General features: G+C 36.5%; 1 protein-coding gene across 1 annotated transcript in view; it reads right to left on the bottom strand.

Annotated features, from left to right (window-relative positions):
- LOC111063539 (atlastin) overlaps positions 1–14,832 on the bottom strand; it is a gene marked incomplete at its 5' end in the record, with an annotated part of 32,355 nt that extends 17,523 nt beyond the window's left edge. The window contains 5 exons of the mRNA XM_039427504.1: positions 2,473–2,657; positions 3,416–3,554; positions 11,208–11,363; positions 12,274–12,432; positions 14,575–14,832. Coding sequence (XP_039283438.1) covers positions 2,473–2,657; positions 3,416–3,554; positions 11,208–11,363; positions 12,274–12,432; positions 14,575–14,832 — 897 coding nt within the window. The remainder of the gene's footprint in view (positions 1–2,472; positions 2,658–3,415; positions 3,555–11,207; positions 11,364–12,273; positions 12,433–14,574) is intronic.
- Positions 14,833–15,740: the final 908 nt, after the last annotated feature.

Raw genomic sequence — 15,740 nt, 5'->3', positions numbered from 1 at the left:
TAACAACAAATGCAATAATATTATTATTATGATTTACAATTTTATTCAGGAAAGATATATCAGCTTTTTCATCATGTATGATCATAGCAGTTACAGAAGGCAATATTACCTGGCTCCCTGGAAAAGAATTCATCAGAAAATGACAAAAACAGTCCATATCGGAGTCAGTAATAAGTTCAGTCCTGAGAAATCGGCTAAGACGATCGACTAGGGTGCTTTCCTGTGACACCTCCTGCTCCGGCCTCCCTGGCTGCTCACAAGTCGTCATCTCCATTAAACGAATGTCCAGCTCCATCGAACGATTGATGGCCGCATTCCATTGTTCCTCTAGTACTTTTATTCTGGCTCTTAATTTGCCATTATCCTGTTGTAACTGATTGTCACCTATTAACGTCCGAAGGGTAGTAAAACTATCTTTGTCATCATAACTATTCTGTTTGTCCACAATGGAAAGTTCATCGTCAATTTCAGTAGTTATACCAGCCTGACTAATAAGATGCTCGTGCGATCCATTTATTTCCCGTACAATAGATACATTTGAATTTGTTTTTATCGATACTGAACAGTTTTTGTATAAACACCGCCATGTAACATCGCCTTTATTCGAAGTTGATGCTTTCCTGTACTTTACACAGTTGTACTCAATAGCAGCATTACCTCTAGATGTTTTACACTGTTTGATAGTGAAGTTCATATTAATTATGTTGTTGTAACCGTAACGTGAGAAAAAGTGCTTTATTGGAAGATTGAGAGCTATATCATACAGAACAGTTAGTTGACGTAAGTAGCTATCGTAATTCAAACTCTCCCGCCAGCACTTGAAAACAGTTCAAAACTACGTTGCTATGATACGATAAACCCGCTAAAATACAAAAGTCCGCACAGCTGATTGCATTCACTAGCGATACAAAATTAATTAGAAACCGTTATACTGGTATCTTATCACTTGAAACGGTAGACAATGGGCCATATGAATAAAACCAGAGCAAATGCTCATGAGCAAAAGGTAAAAGCAAAAGCATTTGCTCATTTTTATATGAATAAGCTTTACCTTTTACTCTTACTTTATGCTCCTGAACTCTGGAGAAAATGCTCACGTATTTCAAAGATTTTTCATTTGCTGATTCGCTTTAATTTGTAGCCTTACTTTGTTTTTATAGCTTACGGAAGCGCTAAATATGCAAGTAGGGTGCACCGCTTGTGTTTGCGTCGTCTGCTCTGTTTTCCATTTATGAATAGAGTTTTAGGTTAGTTGAGTTTAGAATTCTGAAATAATAGCGTGAAAAAAATGGCATCCCTATAATAATCTTCAGCATTTTCTCATAATATCAATAGCCTTCTTATAATCGTCTACACTCTCATCTTCTTAAATGCCTATTTCCTATTTTGTGATGGCTATCTTTATAACAGGTAACATCTTTTGTATTTATTCTTTTGTAGGGATGATGGTGATATATATCATGGTTGAATCTGAAAAGAGATTTATAGCTCTCAACTATTGGTTGTGATCGTATCTAGTATAGTTTCCTCTTCCTCATATGAATTAGTTGAGCCATTTTACAATGAGCAAAAGATGATAAGCTGCTCTAGACTAGACTCACCTTTTTTGAAGCATTTGCTTCAAAAGTTGAGCAAATGCTCTAGTATATTCATACAATTTTGAGCAAAAGCTTTTACTTTTGAGCAAATGCTCAAACTATTTTTTTGATGAGCATGAACAAAAGGTTTTGCTCACGTTTATTCATAGAAAATGAAGCAAATGCTCCATATTTTAGAAGTATAAGCAAATGCTCAACCTTATTCATATGGCCCATGATAAGAAGTTCCGCTCCGATCACTGGGGTATATTAACAGTACATATATATTTTCATTCATTTATAGCATCTTAGTGTTTACTGTTTACTGTGAATAAACATGATTTGACTTGGTACCCCCGAATGAATTCAACAACTAGCCGATTCTTAGGTTATGTACGCAGTCAGAAACACAATATTAGAGCTACAAGAGTTTAAACACAATTCACAAAGGATTCACTACATACAACAGCACACCATCACTATTTGGCCTGTATCATAACAGTTAAAACTTCTCTATTACTCACTTAATTCATTAAATTAACTTCAAATGTAGAGCAACATGAAGAGTAAACTTCCTATTCCTGCGTCTGCGCAGTGTATGGATGGATTAAAAATTAGAAAACATTGTGTAAACATTAAAAAGTTGAAACTATTCAAAAAGAAGTTCCACAATATCACTATTGTAGAGTTTCATACTTCATTTTGAATCTATGGATAGTAAAATCATCTATACTTTAAGGATGAAATCTGATTGTGTCGATGTTTTATAGAGTTATATTAGCGTTGATCTAGTACCAAGAGGATGAGTGGCAAAAAATCAAAATTGAATATTGACGTTACTAGTATAGTAATTAGCATTGAATTTCATGGTTGATAATTATTTTATATTACTTACAACAAGCATCGACTTCGGTTCAGGTAATTCGTCACCGCTGTACATGTTGATATAGGATTTGAAATATTGCAGCAGCTCTTTCGCTTTCACTTTCTGTCCACTGATTTCTTTGAGAATGAGGTTTTCAGGAGCCAGCAGCATTGGAATCAGCTGCTGTAATGCCGACTTGAATTCGCCTTCAATTTCTGTTCAAACATTATAATAATTCATAAAAAATATATTCAGCCCTATTACTTTACAGTATATCATATACTTGAAAACTAAAAAAAAAAACAATTCCGTGAGAAACCTCATAATTAAGTGATAGTCAACATGATCACCTTATGATTTACCACAACACTACTTCTCAGTTCAATGTTCGATTACAATGAATGACTATTGAAGAATGTGGCTGATGCCAACAGAAATATTTGCACCTACCAAATGCAAATTTGAAGTGTGACTAATCCTTCCACAAGTGCTGCACTCGTCTTGTGAGCTGAGGTGAAGTTGGCATGCCACGAGAAAGTCTTTGGACTTAGTGCAATCTAAAGTTTTGGACTTTCTTGTGGCATGCCAGCTATAACAGTATATATAGACTTCATTGTTGTGACAATCAATTTAAAAAAAAATAAATAAACAAAGAAAATTATAGCAATCTAGAGCATTACGAGCTGGAAATTGTACTAAAAATCCAATAGTATACAATGTAAGAAAAATATTATTTCTGATAACATTTTCAAAATTCAATGAAACTTCAACAATGTAACAGTTCACATTTCAAAACCAAGCAACAATACGAATTAATTTATTCTTATGCGTACATAGAGCATATGAGTTATTATTAGTTACTGTATTTTTTACTGTACTTTTTATTAGTTACTGTATTGAAAAGTTGCTTTTATTCTACACCTGTATAACCGCAGATAAGTCTTTCAATAATAATACAAGGATTAATATTCACCCGCTAGTCTTCCATCGAATTTAGGATTTGTGGCAACTTTTAGTCCAGGATGAGGCATTAAAAAGCAGCTGATATCCGAGAAACATGACTTGATATGCTTTCGAATTGACTGAAGCTCTGGATGCTGTTTATCTGAGATCTGTAACGAAATAACAAATCGTTTATCAATTTATAGAGTAATAAGATGCACATTAAGGCATAGGGTTGGCTATCCCACCGCCCAGTTGCTATAAGGCCGGTTGCAGACGAACCACTATCTCATGTGGGAGCTACTATTTTCCTTCTCTGGTACCACAAACGCAGCGCATATGGAATGCATTGGCAGGCATGGCAGTGGCAATGTTTTGGAAATTATAGCAACCTTATGATTTACACCTACTTTCTACTTCCACATGGCGTTGCGCGATGTGGTAGCGATTATTTTCCTTGCGATTTTGGTACCACTGGTTTGATCACCTCGCTTCCCCTAGCTTTACCACAATCACACTAATGAGCGTTTTCTCAAATGTAGTGTGAAAGACTCTCTGCGTTAGTCGTCTTATTGCTCTGTGATATGTTGGTCCCGCATCCCACATGCGATGGTGGTTCGTCTGCAACCGGCCCAAGTGCTTCTGCAATCAGCCTCTCTCCAGAGCCCTTTTTAGCCCTTCCATTTCTTCTACTTGCTCTGGAGCTCTATCCTCTAGAATGGTACTATTTCTTGACTTAGCTGTGTGCCATTCTCTTCTGTGCGTAACTGGGGTGATGGCGGTGGACATCTTGCTTTGACAGGGTGACCTACCGTCTTCTCGGTGGCGCACAATTGTTTCTATTTCTGTCCTATAAGGCCTCCCTTGTCCTAATTCTTATTCTCTCTCGTTCCTATTTTCTATGAAAACTTAATTTCATATGGCCTCTCTTGGCCGAGCCGATTTATCTCCCGGGATAAGGAGAAGACTTTCATCAAGTGCCAACAGCCTGCCTAGGGTGGATGAGCGGTTGAAAGTTGGGCACCCTATTGCCCCTGGAGTATGAAAGTGCTCTAGAAGGCGAAGGAACCATTATTGATGGTCAACGGCGTTAGGATGCAGAAGGCAAAGGAGAAAACCAATGCATTACAGATCCACATACATATTCTGGCAGCAGTTAAATTATCATGATGAGTCCATCTGTTACTAAATATTCCGGAGGTGAAACAGTCCCCCGTTCGGGTCTCCGGGTGGGGACAGCATCAAATGAAATCACCAGGAAGGAGAAAACTTTAAGAGTTGCTACTTGGAATGTGAGATCTTTAGGTGTGTGTGGAAAATTAGAAAATTTGAAACTTGAAATGAAAAGACTGAGTGTCAATGTCATTGGAATAAGTGAGAATCAAGTGGAAGGTTGAAGGATACTTTTGGAGCGGAGATCACAGGATTATCTTCTCAGGTGAAAATGCCAGAACAACAGGAGTTGGTATAGTGTTGGACAAGAAATGGGGAAGACGAGTGAGAAGCATGCTGTTTAGTGATAGAATAATGTTGATCATGTTGGAGGGTGAAGGAGAGAATTTAGCCATCATGCAAACATACAAGCCAACATCTGCTTATAGTGATGAAGAACTGGAGGAAGTTCATGAGCAATTAGAGGAAGTATTGAGCTATGTGAAAGAAAACAAAACATTGATCATCCTTGGTTATTGGAACGCTGTTGTAGGGGGAGGGAGTGATGAGGAGGTGATTGGGAATGAGTGCGAACTAAGGCTTATAGATTTCTGTGTAGAGAGAAACCTGGTCATTGGTAACCAACAACCCCTAAGACGACAGTATACATGGATTCAACCGGGGGACATAGCAAGGCATCAAATTTCAAATTGATTACATGATTGTGAAGAAAAACATAAACGGTGCATACAGCAAAGCAAAACTTATCCTGTAGCTGACATCTGCAGTGACCACAATACTGTTGAAATGGATTTCAAGTTACAAGGAGGAAAGAGATCGTTCAGACAGAGACCAGCTAACAGCAAGTGGGCAGTAGATAAACTGAAGATGATGGAAAATACTAACAGATACAATTGCACAATCAAACATTGTTTAAATCAAGTAGAATATCCAGTGTTAGACACATAAGATCAGTGGGATAATTTAAAAAATGCAATTGTGACTTCTGCCAAAGAAACAGTAGGTTACCAGAAGGAGCAACCAAGAAGCCCTTAGATAAGTGAGGCACCATAGCTCTAATGGATTTGAGAAGAAAGCACAAAAGAGATAAGAATAGGAATGATTATAACAGACTTAGAAATCTAGTGAATAGGCATGCAAAGGAAGACAAAGAAGAATGGCTTAGTCGGTGTTGCAATGATATAGAAAGTAGCTTTGAGAGAGGAAACGTTGAAAAATCATATAATTCGAATTGAAAGATGTTTGGCAAGCATACTGTTAGAAGCAACATTATTAAATCAACAGACATGAAAATTCTGATGGATAATGATGAGGTGGCAGATAGATGGAAAAAGTAGGCTATGTAGCGCATCTCTGTAGTAATGTTGAATGATTTTAGAGAATAAACAGCTGGGATCTTAAATTACTTTCTCAGAAATGGAAAAAGCCTTACATGAGCTAAAGTCCAAAAAAACATATGGAGCAGATGGCATTCCAGCAGAACTCTTGCACGCTTCGGATGATGAGATGAAACATACTTTATTCATCCTCTTGAAGAACATAAATATAACTGGAAACGTCCCCCTTGACTTTAAGAAAAGCTTAATGGTGATGTTGCCTAAAAGTATAATGCAACAAGATGCGATGAGTATAGGACATTAAGTATTTTATCACATGCATCCAAAATATTCACAAGCATTGTTCCAAGAAGACTTGAAGCTAAAATTGATGTAAACCTAGCCGATGATAAATTTCGCTTCAGAAGAAATATGGGAACAAGAGGGTATCTATTGCGTTTGTAGATTTACTGAAGGCATTTGACAGGGTGAACTGGAATTTTCTTATTAGAGAACTTTAATGTTCTCACTCAGAAGACTTAAAGTAGATTACAGGGATAGGAGGATTATAAAGGAACTGTATAAGAATCAAACAGCATTCATAAAGGTAACAAGGTGACAAGGAAAGAGTAGCTGCTATCAAGATAGGTGTAAGACAGGGTTGCAATTTATCACCTTTGTTGTTCAACATCTATATTGAGCAGGCTATTAATAAGAGCAAGAAGTATTGCTCCGGAATCAAGGTGAATGGATTCAGAGTGCAAATGCTACGTTTTGCAGATGATATTGCAATAGTAGCAAGACAAAGGATGTCTAGAGAGAGCACTAAATACCTTGCATGACATATTGAAGACTGAATATAACATGGAAATGAATAAAATGAAGACAGAAGTGATGATCTTACTCCAAGGACCCAGAACTTGAATTAATAAATAGTATATTTCGCACCTAGAGCAGAAAATGAGATTTTTCCGGTTTTCAAAAGATTTACGGTTTAGAAAAGATTGAGAGCCGGAAAAACATTTTTGCCCGTGGTGCGAACGCTATTTTTCGCCACACACAAAAATAAACAATATATATATATACATATATTGTATATAAATAAGTATATATATATATATATATATATATATATATATATATATATATATATATATATATATATAGGGCGATTCATAATTATGGTAAAATAATTTAATACGTGATAGTAGAGGTAAAAATATGAAAAAAGTTCATATAAACATATATCCATAAACGCTTCATTAGCGAGCTATACAGGGTGAAAGATTTCGCCCGGAATTCAGTTCCTCTGGTGAAATACACCGATGCTGAATTGTTAGGCGACTAGTTTTTGAGAAACTTATGCTGGATTCATATTTTAAAAAATATCTGAAAAATTGAATAAAACTAGCCTGGAAGCTGTAGTGTGAGTAGTTTTTGAGAAAAAATTTGAAATATGCAAAAAATCTAAGCCATTCTTGGCTTGGCCATGTATTTAGACACAACGAATTCACGTTAAGAATACTGGAAGGTATTATAATTGGACAAAGGACTCGTGGAAGACACCGGCTACAATATCTGAACAAGTTACCAAAGATTTAGGGATCCAGAGCTACATTCAACTGAAAAATATACTCTGGACAGAAAACGATGGAAAGGTGCCTACCAATCGAATGATTGAAGCTAAAGAAGAAGAGGACTTAAATAGACTCTGGAGTTTAGAGATTATGTTAGACCCTGGAGTTTATAATTTCGCTTTCTGAGTGAAGGGCTTATAAGTCCAGGACTTGAATTAGATTCTCGCCTCTTTCCGAGTCAAGGATTAATCAAAAATCGTTAAGTCCAGGACTTGAAACAGCGTGATTTTAAACCCTCGACTGGGGTAGGGTTTAAATTCAAGTTCTAGACTTAACTGAGCAAACACAATTCAGTTATTGTTTTGGAGTAGATAAAAAGCCAAATAGATATCATGGAATACCTAAATTATTTGGATTAGTCCATCTAATTTCATAATTTATAGTTTGCAAGTTCATTTTGGAATAAAATTGTATCAGAAATATGCGTAAAATACTAACCTCATTTTACGACTGTAACAAAACCTAAAAATGTTCAAGCAAAATAATACAAGGTTTGCCTTGGAATTTATATTCCAATCTGAATGTTATTATTCAATGCCATATTCAACATATTAATAATAGCCTAATAACAATAATAAATTATCACTCCAGTTTTTTTCAAAACAAATACGTTTTCAAACTCAATAGCCTAATGAAATTTTTATTCCAAAATCACTGGTTAGGATCAATGATCAATAATAGCATAACGTAGAATAAAATGTTTATTCATTCAACTTTCAAAGGTTTTGCTTTGTATAGGCCTACAAAGAAATAGAAACGTATTTTTTCGCCCCAATTGGATATAATGAGCTGGTTTACGTGCGTCATATGGAAGCCGAAAGTTATTGTTTTCTGACCAGGCCGATAAAATTTTTACGGCCCTAGGGCTGTGAAATAACCTTGAAGTCAGCTGATTCTGATTTGATGTGAACGTGTTTACAAAATAGTTTATGAAACGGAATCAGTTTTTGCTTCTAGAATTGAATAAAGTATTCAGCAATAATATACTATCATTTTATTTGGATGAATGAAATACAGATAAGATATATAGGTATTATAAACTATTCAAATTCCATTTTCAGTAGGATAGAACGTCTAACCTAAACTTCCTAAGTCGATGACAACAAGCATTGTTGACGTTGACATTCAGATTGGCCAAATTTCAAGTGTGCTAAAACAGCTGATCAAAAAACTTTTCATTATTTGTGCTTATTAATCAATAATTAAAACATTCATAATAAAATCATCTTATTGTCATTTGAAAGAATAAAAAAGTATAAACTCAACCTCCCACATAATTGAACATAATATTTTAGGTTATTTAGACAAATCAGAATAAAAATACTTGGACAATTTCCTGATATTCTGATTACCTCAGTTTTTCTAGAGCTATGACATTCCACTTTTGCTTTCAGAAGTGCTTAATGAACAATTATTCTCATATATATATATATATTGTTTACTTTTCTGTGTGGCGAAAAATAGCGTTCGCGCCACGGGCAAAAAAGTTTTACCGGCTCTCAATCTTTTCTAGTCCTCGGCCTACGGCCTCGGACTTGAAAACTGATTTCGAGCCGGAAAAGTCTCATTTTCAGCCCTAGGTGCGAAATATACTATTACAATATAGTTTGGAGAGCATGCTCATTTGTATTGTCCCGCTTTAATCAGCTGTTTCCGTTTTGCTATAATGCCAACAATACAACAGTAAAATATTGTGAATTTCCCTCACGTTTACTGCGTTAAAGTCCTGGACTCAAATAAGTCGAGAACTTGATAGACTCCGGAGTTTAGAAGATAAAATCGTGACTCAGAAAGTCAATTTAGACCCGAGAGCTTATTTTAGTCCTGGACTCTGTAAGTCCAGAACTTATAGATCCCGAGCTCGGAAACCGCCCCTAAGAGAAGAATTATATACTAATTGGAATAGATTATTGAACAAATATAAAATGTTGATTACATCGATGTAGATTAAAACTCGATTTTGATTACAACTGATGTAGATACTGGTATGCTATAGCTTGACCTGTTTCTTGCGATGCATAAATAGATGCCAGGTTTAATTTATTATGAAGCATAATAGAGAGAGATAAATTATACCGAAAAATGTGAAACTACCAATAACATGGTTTGTAAAACGAACAATGATATCTATTGTAAGACAGATTTGATTTTTACGGGTACGCGACTAGGTGCCACCCCGACTACTTGACACCCCGACTACTTGTCCCTTTTTAAAACCGGTTTTTAGGGGACAAGTAGACGTGAGCCATACCCGTGTAGTTGTATCCTTTCTGAGGAGGTGACAACTAGTTGGGGGGACACCCTGTCGTGAGGGTGCGAGGTGTCAAGTTGTCGGGGTGACAACTTGACGGTAATGGTATATTTTTACGAGGGTACAAGTAGTCGTCTACAGTCATGACAACCTATCCCCTCGACTCCACTCCACAAGAAATCACCATTCCGGCTGGCTCTTCATTTGAAAGTTGGAAAATGAAGCCTAACTATCAAGTTCTATACGAAAAGGCATTAAGATTCCTCATTTTGATATAAAGTCTCATGCTCTGATGTAGAGCATGAAGCATTTATGTTAAGCATTTTCCTCTCATTATTATCAATTATTTTTATCATAATATTATCTTTTTTTTAATATTATATTATTTGTATTTATTCTATCAAAGTTAATTTGTCTTCAATAAATTATCTTGAATATTTAAAAAAGAAATTTCTTGTCTCATTTTTACTGCCTCAATTTCTATCTCATATTTACTCTTATTGCCTCTCATATAATATGCCCAGGAATTTGAGGAATAATTTCTTTCTTTCAATATTTGCAGTGATAGATATGGCAACACACTACTCTTCTCATAAAATCATAGGCCTACTCATAAAATTTGTTTGAACAGTGTCTGTGAGTGTAGAAGACACAAACACAACTTGAAGATTCTTATGGTCTGATTGCAATCTGAGCGCAAGTGTGTATAAATAATTATTTATCCTCATATTAATTACCAGACTTCATGTAATACCTCAGTTGATAACCAGACTGATAGCTTCATCTGACATATCATTGATGGATGAAAATTTGACTGTCCTAGCATTAGGCTCAATTTACTCGTAAACGGTGCGTCTGACGGGAAAATATAACTGAACAAAATGTGTTTACAATTTTGTTCTACATCTGGTTCAGTCATCAAAAGGGCTTATTATTAATTTTTTCTGTTTTCAACCAACTCGAAAAAATTGTCTTAAAAATTGCTTGATCTCTCCTCCCTACGCCGCGGGGGTGTAAGTTGTGCCAACTGGTGCTCTGTAGGTGACAAGTAGTCGGGGTGACAACTTGAGGCCAGCGTGCAAGGTGTCATGTAGACGTGAGCCATCCCCGTCTCCTTGTCTCCTTTCTAAGGAGGTGACAAGTAGTCGAGGGGACACCCTGACGCGAGGGTGCGAGGTGTCAAGTTGTCGTTTACGCCCATGACTAGTTGGCACCTTTGGTCCAGTAGGTGTCAAGTAGTCGGGGGGACAACTTGACAGCAATGGCATATTTTTACGAGTATACAAGTGGCGAAAATGGCCATATGGCCAAAATGACAAGGTGTCAAGTAGTCGGGGTGACAACTAGACGGCTACCCATTTTTACATTTCAGCTTTAGATTCTATAAAAAACCAAAACAATGGACTGGTGGTAAAATTACAATATTCGAATTGAATATCCTATTACCTGTAGGTGTTGCAGATCATCTTCTTGGATGTTTTGAGATAGGTTATAAATTTGAATTGAGCTAATCATGGTGCTAAGAGCGAACACTGTGGCACAGTCTCTTACAGTACTCTCACTGTCAAATGTTCCTTGCGTATCTAGAAGTATCACAGCTACCTGAAATCATAGCAATAGTTCGAGTATTAACTCTTAATAACAAACTCTAATGTTTGCTATTGGTATTTGGTTTGTCTTCTTTTAATGTGGGATTAAGAAAGTGTATAAAAATTGATCTCAATCTTGAAAAAAAAACACAAAGAAATAAATAAATTTGAATAAAATTGGTGCAATTTAATTTCCAGTGAATAGAGGAGAAGATATTCTATATAACAAGAAACTTGAAAATCACAATGAATTGAATCTAAATCCACCTAAGTATATTGTGTTCAGAGGGGGTTACTTGACAGCATATGGAAAAATTGAAGAAATTATTTAAAATACAAATTAAGCTCAAGCTTAAAAGTCAGATAAAACTTATAATCAAACATAAGAAAAAAATACTTAGAAAATTAAGAATATTGATTATCATAAGAACTAGAAGCAAATGCTTCTTAGAAAATTAACAATATTGATTATCATAACAACTAGAAGAATAAGCTTGAAATTGATTGATACAGGATACATATTCCACGTCGATAGCCTATAGATCTATAATTAAAACTTGACAAAAATCTGTAAACGAATTATAAACCAAGTTTTAAATAAACAAGAATGAATATGACATCTTTCTCAAATCTAAGCAGAGTAAAATCAAGATAGAAACTCCTTGTTTGACAATAGAACATAAACAACTAACACCTTGCCCAAAAACAACTGTTGTTCAAATAAGCATACTTCATAATTGGGTATAATCTTCCGTTTACATCTTTACCGTTTTTTTGTGATCCGTAAATAACATTTCACTCATAGTATGGTGTGCATAATATAACACATAATATGGTGTAAGCTTTGTAATTGCTTAAAAATTCAAGAAGTTTGGTTGAATTTGTTAAAAGAAAAAGTGTTTAGAGGAAGCGAGTTACGGTACCTTTTCTCCATCCTTTAACGTTGTTAGGAAGACTTCGGACCACATGAGAATGCCCGTTGTGTCGCGCTCGGAGCCGCCTCGCCATGAGAAGCCAGTTAGCGGCTCTTCATCGGAGCCCATCCAGTCTGCACTTACACTTAGAGAGGCGTTCGTTGAATACTGCAAATAACAAACAATCGGCTGTTTTAACAATACTACTATACAATGTTTGAAAGTAAGAGACCCCATTGAATCCTGAAGTGGTATAATTTTTTCAAAATGGTGATATTCTGGTATTATTGAAATTGATTACCATGTTAGATTTCATTGCAGAGACTGTGATAATTGTGTTGTAAATGATAGTTGACAGATCAAAGCCAATAGAAGACTTCGTTCTAGTATGTTAGTAGTGGTTGAATCTTGTAGACTCAAGTTGTCTCATCTTGAATATAAATGAAAAACTTAAACTTTTCCGTAGCCTGCAACAGTGGAGAAGCATTCAACAAACAGCAATTATTCTATAAGAGAATTGTTAACGTGCTATTTTATATAAATACTGTTATTACAAAAGGGAGATTAGTTGATATGGCTATTCGTCAAAAATTGTTGAAGGGCTGAGTTTATGCAACTAATGGTATGACAAAACGGAAATTTCTTGAGAATATACAACAATCTTCATTTACTTGAAGTGCGATTCCTTAGCGGCGTCACGAGACGCGCGTCTATAAGCAGGCGTCTCGATACGCGTGGTCACGCCGTTACGGCTGGAGCACATAACCTATGAACAGTGGTGGCTCGTCCTATGTGTTCAATGGTTCATTGAACCCCCAGAATTGAATCAACTTCCTATACAATGATGAATTTGCAACTCAAATAATTATATTTTTATTTTATACTCATGAAATTACATCACAACATTTTTATCTACGTAAACTTAACGTCGATGTTTTGCGGCCGGTGCCTGGGAGCCCGGAGTGGCTTGCTTGAAACAGCACCGAATGGCATGACGTGACGGGTGGTGGTGGAAAGCAGTGTTTATTCCCCGATGTGAACCCAAAAACAGGGCTGAGTAAGGTAGTGGAACGGAGGAGGGGAATCGGTTTGCTAGCACGGATTTGGTTCACAATCCTGTCTGAACCAAGTTTGCACGAGTTCATCCGAGAGTAGCCGAACCTAGCCGAGGCAAGTGAAGCATTTGGTAAACCTCGGAATGAATCGTGAGTATTCGTGATATGGATACAGTGCCATCTTGAGCTTGCTTATAACCAATAAATTTAAATTTGTTGGCAGTAAACAGTAAGAAAGCGGTAAACAAGAAGTAGCCTAAGTGTGACAGTTTTGAGGTTATACGGTATGGTTTCGGGTATACACTGTATACAGTTGTGATAGATTTCACTGCATTTTTTGTTTTGCGTGTAGAAGAATATAGTAATTTCTAGTGTGTTTCGTGTATTCATGATTATTTCTAGTGTGTCCATTTTCTTTTAGTGAGAGTGTGAATATAATTTATTGTGTTACCGTAAAAGCATTTTGATGAAGAAATATGAATAAGGTACAGTATTTGTTAAATACAAACAATATTAATATTGAGGATAGGTGTAAAATAAATCATAATGGTAGACCAACTCCCGAAGTAAAAATCAAACAAGAAAAATATGAACAGGACAAAAAAATTATATTTGTAGAAAATATGCTCAATCTTTGGGGCGCAATTCCTTGAAATTATTATTGATCACCTTTACACTTGATTATGCTCAATACTCTATATCCTCTTGACCTTTCTCCCCAATAGATCATGAGGTTGAACCCCCAAGCTAGATGATCCCGAGCCGCTACTGCCTATGAATTCATTAGATTCGATGATTCATCAGATATGAATCGTAAAAGCAATAAAGTAGCCAACACATATTCATTTGTCGCCATCACGTTCATACAACATAGAAATTTGAATGATTCATAGAATCTAATGAATTTATAGGTTATGTGCTCTAGCCATGACGGCTCGAAACACGCGTCTCGAGACGCCGCTAAGAAATTTCACCTTTAGAAGGAGCAAATCACATTCTGTCTCTTCAAACGAGAAAATCACAAGCTCATTATCAAAACTCGGTTTCCTCAAATAAAATAAGAGTTTTTAGCTGTAGCCCAATTGAAGTGGGCTGTCGTATGCTACTTGTGAGTCGATAGTGTATATTTTGTAAATTTTGCTTATCTATAATAATAATTATGTCTGTCTACAATACTAGACTAGATGGAATTTTAAGTAGCAAAAATGTATGTGGACTTTATGTGTGAGTGTAATTCTCTATTGTGATTACTCACGGTGGTCTTCATGTATCTGAGGAAGAAGTCGAGTATGAATGACTTTCCCTTGCGGAAAGCGCCGGCGACACTGACGATGACGACGCTGCGGTCCTTGACGTCGGGGTGCAGCAGGATGGTGGTGAGGGCGCGCTCATTCAGGCCGAACTTGTGGTCAGGCTGCGACACCACCACCTGCACCGCCCCCACAGGCAGTGCAAGCTCCACTGCCTCCTCCGCCACCCCCGCTTCCGGTCGTGACTCTGTAACAAACACACCTTAGTTATTATCACGCTACACAAATATCCATTTATCTAGTTATCAATTCAGATGAACACTATTAAATAATCAAGTTATTAGTACAGTTGAACAGTATAAAAAATCAAGTTATCATTACAGTTAAACAGTATTTCTTCAGATTATGATGCCCACGTAAGCCCTCTGCATGTGCGAGGGTGGGTCGATGTCAAACGAGGAAAACGACAGAAGAGTCCTGCGACAGTCGAGACCAGCGTCGGTAGAGACCGGCGACATTCGAGGCCAGCGACGGTAGAGGACTCCTGAAAAAGAGGCCTCAAATGTCGCCTGCGTTAGGCGACAGTTGAGGCCACTCTAATTTTTGTACAGCCCCGACAGTCGAGACCTGCGACGGTAGAGGACTCCTGAAAAAGAGGCCTCAAATGTCGCCTGCGTTAGGCGACAGTTGAGACCTCTCTAATTTTCGTACACTCCCGACAGTCGAGACCTGCGACCGTAGAGGACTCCTGAAAATGAGGCCTCAACTGTCGCCTGCGCTAGGCTCTCCAGAATGGTAGACAGCACCAAAAGAATTATCATTTAATTTGTATGGATTTACCAGCAATTGAATAATATATTATATCCCATTATTCCTTCCACATTATGAATAAGTATTGCAACTTAGCTGCTTCTTCATAAAAAACGAAATTTTCAAACTCGTGAATATCTTTTTGATACTTGGATGTCAAATTCTCAGTACATTTTAGATGTTGAATATTATTAAAAAAATCCATATACTGTTACAAATCAATAACTTTTATTAATTTCACACATTCACATTTTACGATTTTTTGATCCATACATTGAGCTTTCCTTGTAAAAACTAAATTGATTAATTATTTCATTAATGATGTAGCTTATGGAATGAATCACACATGATTACTTTCATA

This window comes from Nilaparvata lugens, chromosome 4 (genome assembly GCF_014356525.2).
Source record: "Nilaparvata lugens isolate BPH chromosome 4, ASM1435652v1, whole genome shotgun sequence".
Taxonomy (NCBI): Eukaryota; Metazoa; Arthropoda; class Insecta; order Hemiptera; family Delphacidae; genus Nilaparvata; species Nilaparvata lugens.
This window is presented reverse-complemented; position numbering and strand designations above follow the sequence as displayed.